General features: G+C 39.8%; 1 protein-coding gene across 1 annotated transcript in view; it reads right to left on the bottom strand.

Moving 5' to 3' along the window:
* LOC104543134 (microtubule-associated serine/threonine-protein kinase 2-like) overlaps nucleotides 1-6,590 on the bottom strand; it is a gene marked incomplete at its 5' end in the record, with an annotated part of 64,792 nt that overhangs the window by 15,680 nt on the left and 42,522 nt on the right. The window contains 5 exon segments of the mRNA XM_010187671.1: nucleotides 421-543; nucleotides 2,135-2,236; nucleotides 3,269-3,434; nucleotides 4,810-4,942; nucleotides 5,359-5,497. Coding sequence (XP_010185973.1) covers nucleotides 421-543; nucleotides 2,135-2,236; nucleotides 3,269-3,434; nucleotides 4,810-4,942; nucleotides 5,359-5,497 — 663 coding nt within the window.

Genomic DNA, 6,590 nt, shown 5'->3' with positions numbered 1-6,590 from the left:
CTACATACTTATCTTCAAGGATTAGGGTTTGTTTGGGTTTTTTAATAAAAACATTTATTGGCTGAAATCAGTCACCAGGGAAAGATAATATTGTTCAAAAACTCAAGGCAGTTAGATTTACCAAATGCTTTGGAAGTAGTGTAATAGACCCAGCACAACTGCAGCACCTCTCACTGCAGAGCCGTGGCTGGCAGGACCACAGGCAACAGTGAAAGGCCAATTAACTTCAGCAGCAACAGTTTTTAATTTAAAATTCATTTGCTTTCAAAGAAACCTCACTTGACATTCAACAGAAACTTTTTAAAGCAATTTCCATCAAGTGTTTCATTCAATTTCTAACAATGACTTATCTCTAAGAAATTCAAAAATGAAATATGCACAAAAACCACGACGCTGTTAAGGCTGAATCTTCAGTCTTACTGTCAAAATAGCTTGTGTCGTCCTCAGATTCCAACTGTGGGATGAATTCAGCTTTCTGCCGAAGTAATCCATTCCAGTCCAAATCTTTAAAGAACCGATGCTGTTTCACTTCAAAGGCACTACCTGAAATAAGCATCTTTTATTGCAGAGTATCTCAGCATTTGCATAACAAGAAAAACAAACCCTAAAAATGTCAAGAGCCTAAGAGAATGTACCCCAGTACATTTAAGTCACGTATTTTCCAGGAATTTTGAGAAACAACTTATCCTTTTACCAAAGCTGGGATGAAGGACAAAATTCAACAAGATTTCCTCTTCTTCCTGTTTAATGACAAGACATGGCTAAACTGGCTGGAAGATAACATCTGCTGTTACATTCCATAGCTAGTTGAAAGATTAAGAACTAATTAACATCTTAATTTAAAATTTCCAAACTCTAAATACTATCTTGATCATAGCTAAATAAAGCAAGCAAGCTCAGAAAGGTACTTGGCACACATGTGGCTCCACGCTCACAAATAAATTCATTTATGTGCTTAAAAAAAAAAAAGGCAGGGGTTTACACATCTTCCTGAATTAGTATCTTTTGTTATGAACCTCAGAAGCTTGGGTACCCTGAAGGAAAAAGTAAGGATTATCTATCTACTGGTATGTGTCTTTTTTTTCAAATGAAATTAATATTCATAAAAGATGCTACTGTCTTAAAAAAAGAGAACAGCAGAGGAAAAGAGATAAAAGGTTTGTGAGTGCCAGTGGCACTATGAGATGCCAAGTGGAACAGCAGTCTCACCATTACAGGTATATAAGAAATCAAAAAGAATCAGTCCATCAACTCGTTTTATAAGGCACGACACTCTACATCTTGTCCATGACAGTAACATCTTTCACGTACATGGATTTGAAGTGAAGAAGAACATACGAAAACCATCCGATATCATTATTAATTCATGATCTATTCATCACCCTTGTGTGCACGTGGGTTAAGTCTGCTGAATACGTGTGCCTTTTGGAATTGTTATATATACAGGTTTTTATTTTATCCTTCAAGTGTAGTTTCCAATTGAAAACCCAAAATTAAATCAAGTACATCAAATCAATGAAACAGGCAACTTGCGCCACAGTGTTGCACAGATGATTTTAAAACAAGAATGTAGCTAGACATTATTTATGGTTATTTACTATCAGGAAATAAAAAAGTGTAGACTTGTAAAACTTTAAAATCGAGACTATAATACAGAAAGATTGCAATATGCATCTGACTTTGCCAAAGAGACTTCGCTGTATTTTTTAAGAATTCTACAGTACAGGCCTCTAGGAATGTAAGAGTTCTCATTTATTTTATTACATCCAGGAGTTAATATCCATGTAGGGGATTAAGCCCCTAGTCAGAGAACTTCAAAGAAATCTGATTATACACTGTTCAAATGGAGACACAACCCTCAAGCCTTCAGTGGAACAGCACAGACTTGAGAAGTGATGTTGCCAAGCTGACGGTGCTCCTTTCTTGCTTCCCAAACAAGACAGTCATATCTATCTGACTCACGTACAAGCCACACTAATTCTCAAAGCTTCATCGCACAGGAGTCACTGAACCCAGGCCAAACTGTTTCTCAGCTCTAGACGAGCATTTTTCAACATGGCTGGGTGTGCATCACTGGCAAGGTAGCTTCCTGTCCTGCTTCTGGCTCGTACTTTCCTATGCACGAGGTTCCTACCTGTTCCCATTCTTTCCAGAGGATTTTGCCGGAGAAGCTTAGAAATGAGGTCTTGGGCATCTGGTGGCAGTGCATCATCACCTTCTGGCCAGGCAATTTCATCTGGGGACAAAAAGAGACTAGGCATTTTCTACCAACTTCACAATCAATTTGAATAACCACTCACATTCCCGAACGGTAAAACGTAGTGTTCAGGACTGCCCTGGAATCGTAAATATCTTGAATTCAGCAGACTGCATACTTAATACAATTCAAGCATTGACATTTTCCAAAATGCATAAAATTCAGCGTCAGCTAAAGCTGCTGTCAATCCAAGCAGTGCTTGTGGAGAAAAAAGGCATTAAGAACTCTATTAATAAAGTATGAAATGGGACTTCCGTGACAATCCATAAACAACAACACTGACGATACTGCAGCTGTATCTTGTGCCCACACCTTCCACGCTCATTAAACACGGAACAGAGACAACAAAGCACAGGTAACGATTTCATGCATTATATTCTGTTCCTTGTTGAAATTTGCTTTTCACAAAGGACATTTGCCAAGCGTGTTAAAAATTTCAGAAAGCGTTCCCAACAGGAAACGTTTTCACTGGCATATTCCCTAAGAGAACACAAAGCACACATCTGTCCAACTTCAAACAGGAGAAATGTTTAAAAAGCCACAAGACATAAAGGTACTGAGTACAACAGCTTCAATGTATTTTGCTTAGAATTTCCTTTTAATTTCAATTTATACAACAATAATTGATTGACCTATGCACATACAGATGCAATAACCAAAATCAGACTGAATTAGCAGGTTGGCAGCTGCTTCTTTCATATTCTCCATCATTTAAGTTAAAAGACAGAACACAAAATCCCCAAGTATTTTTCCCCAATCCCACAAGGGATGCACAACTCCCACACCATGCACGACAACATAACTATCTTACAAGATGTTAAGCAACTCAAGAGCTTTCGACAGCTGGAATCAGATGAAGGCTACTTTGACACAGAAAGAAAAACATTTTAAAATTAAAACCAATTATGTTATACCTAATCTTTCCTGACTACACTGTGGGTCTCAAATAATTTCAAGGTTTTACTTCACAGCACACGTAGAAATCCCTTCAGAACCAGAACACAGACATACCACTGATCACTTGTCCGAACAGCTCTTCAGGCGTGTCCCCGAAGAAAGGCACACAGCCAACTAGAAACTCGTACAAGATAATCCCCATGGCCCACCAGTCCACGGGCTTCCCGTAGCCCTGGCGCAGGATCACTTCTGGTGCAATGTATTCCGGAGTCCCACAGACCTCAAAAGAAACACACAAGAAAGCAATAAACTTACGAATTGCCGGAATTTGCACCAAAGCTTATTTTTGTCCTATTTATTTTCTCTTTCCCCCTCTCAGAGCTTTACAGGGAAGTTATTCATGTTTTGTCACTAACCACTTCATGCTGTGCACTACTTCCACAGCGCAAGACTCTACATATGAAGAACACATTACCTGCACAGAAATGGTATCACGTACTATGAAATGCTCCTAGCGTGGACGTGCCGGCTAAGTACTACTTTGTTGCACGTATAGTAAAGCATACGGGAAAGACGCGTATTCTGTGTGGATAAGTCTGTCTGTTTGATGGATGTCTACTGGCACAGCTACAGCTATCCGGAACTGAGTTTTGACAAACCTCTCACATCTCTGTACTAGCAGCATTTAGTTTCACAGATGCAGAATTAGCAGCACAGCATGGTTGCACACTTCAGCATTTAAACTTGAGAGGTACAGCTGGCACAGACAACGGCCAAGGAAATCACTTTGGAAGATCTAAGTTGCCTCAGGCTTAGAAGCAGCAACAATAACAGAATAGCCATAAAAAAATATAACACTGCAAAGTGCAAGACCATGATCTGGTGACCAAAGGGAGTTCCTGCTACAAAAAAACATCGTTAGTCAGAAGCAAAGGAAGACAATACCACAGGATGATGATGAATTAACACCTGGCACAGCTAAAAAAGAAAATTCAGCTGCAATCCTAAGTAGTTTCAGAACATAGAAGCATTTTTTATCTCCATTATATAAGGTGCTGGTGAGCCTGTGCCCAGAGCAGTATAGTTCCTGTCAACTACACCCAGAAAACATCAGCTCAAGCTGAAAGAGATGCATGGAAGAGCTATTCATTCATCAAAGGAAAAGCTATCTTGTTATCCAGAAGAACCTAGCTGGTTAGGCCTAGTAAAGTGAAGGCTAAGGAGAACAATGACCCTTAGTAAATAACATGGGGATAAAAATCAATGTTTAAGTTATCAGACAAAATTACAAGAAGAAACATATAGGAACTTGCCATGAACTTCCTAAGCACCAGAAGGGGGAGACCGTGGAACAACCTTCCAACAAAATCCGTGTCACATCCCTAACCCAACTTCTGATCACACCTGCACGGCTGCCTGGGCACACTTGCAATATCCTAAACCACATACTGACGTGCATCTCTCCAAAACAAGATGTTGAAATAACGAACACCACCAATTAGTGCACAAACATAAGATCGGACTTGTATCTTTTCCTTCCATTCTACAACGCACAGCACAGCCTCGAGGAAGAGATGGAGAGCTACAAACTGATTCTACCCCAAGACAGAATCCTGCATCTAATCCCACATCACAGACAACATTTTCCAGTTTACCTGTTTGTCCAGGAATTCTCTGGTATCCTTCTCAATGTGTCCCTCATAAAGATTAGTTGTAAGACTCATCAATCCAATTTTAGACAGTCCAAAGTCTGTTAGTTTAATGTGACCCATGGAAGTTATCAGGAGACTAGAAGAAAGAGAAGCAGCAAAATAATCCAACATTCTATTAATTGTTTCCCAAAAGCAATTTAAAATAAGAACACCACAAAATAATGCTAAGCAAGTTCTCAGTGTTATGTCCCCACCACATGGAAGGAGCCTCCTATGCAACTGAACAGCAGCAACCAGAAATTGGACTACCTTTTGCCATAATTTCATCAGTGTACCAACAGCTTTGAGATAATATCTGAAGACATTTCCCCCACCCTTTCTCAGTGTCTATCTGGTTCTACATCAGCAGCGAGAGACTCCATAAAATCACCAATGTGACAGATGCCATTGAGTATCTCTACTGTCTCTAGCCTCCATGTCCTCCTGCAGAGGGAGAAAGACCCTGGAGAACTGGCGCTCTCTCCTCCAGCTTCTGAAGAGCTAAAGACTTACTTGTCAGGTTTTAGGTCACGGTGAACAATCCCATAATTGTGTAGGTATTCCAATGCCAGAACAGTCTCAGCAAAATACATCCTTGCCATATCAACAGGTAGGGCACCAATGTTCTTGAGAAGCGTAGCACAATCACCTCCTAGAAAAATAGGTGGCAAATACGGCACAGTGAAATGGTAAATACCAGTAAGAAAGAACAGCTACAGGTCTACAATACTAGATCAGAGTAAGTTTTCCAAAGATTGTCTCTCTCAACTCTTTAAGACTGAACTCTAAAGCTCCATCCTGAGCTTCAAATAAATATTAAAATCCTAGGAAAACTGAGATCCATGTATGTTGGGCATGCTTGCCCAAGAACTGTACAGATGCCATTTCCAAACTGTAAGCAAGCCTTGAAGAATGGGCAGTTCATGACTGGTTGGCCTCTCTATAAGGGTATTTGCTTTCTGCCACTGAGACACATAGTACTTCTGATATACAAGCTTCTTAAAACAGTAAGTAAACATCTCTACAATTACTAACTGACTCCCCCTACACATGGAGAGGCAGCCGTGCCTTTGGACTCAGTGTTAGCAATGAAAACAAGTCTGCAGGCCCTTGATTCAAGCTTCTTAAGGAACATTGGCCACACATTTCATTCCACCTTCATCTCCACTTGCAAACAGGAATTACTATTAAAATTTGTTATGTCAATACTTCTGTTTTCATTCCACTAACTTAGCTGAAAGAACATTGATACAATAACTATAAGCTTATTTCTCAAACATTCAGCCAAGCAAGCCAGGTATAAGAAATTAATCCAACCCACCAGTGAAAATACATCTTACAATATGATAGAGCGATAAAATAAATCAAGTAATGTCCAAAGAATAAGTAAAACAAACAAAAAACCACCCCAGCATAAAATAGCACTGTATTTTTAAAAAGGCTGCTAAAGAACAAAGACTGTGTTGCTTGGTGATGTTTCTTAACTGTCTTTTTCTAACTGTAATGCCAAGCAAACGTGCTATAGATTTAGCCACGCCATCCCATAGGAGAGCGGGAGGATTTCTTCCCAGTGCCAACTGGAAACTTCATGGGGACTTCTGACCCCAGCAGTTTTCTACATGTGGTTTTATGTTTCCTCAGCCCCACTGCAATCATGTTGCATTAGTCACAGGGATTCACAAATGGAGTATCTCCTTACGCTAAACTGTACTAGCGCTAGAATGACTCATTTCTCCAGCTCAGCC

This window comes from Mesitornis unicolor, unplaced genomic scaffold, assembly GCF_000695765.1.
Source record: "Mesitornis unicolor isolate BGI_N332 unplaced genomic scaffold, ASM69576v1 scaffold2187, whole genome shotgun sequence".
NCBI lineage: Eukaryota > Metazoa > Chordata > Aves > Mesitornithiformes > Mesitornithidae > Mesitornis > Mesitornis unicolor.
The sequence above is the reverse complement of the archived record's forward strand: the minus strand, read 5'-3'. Positions and strand labels throughout refer to the sequence as shown.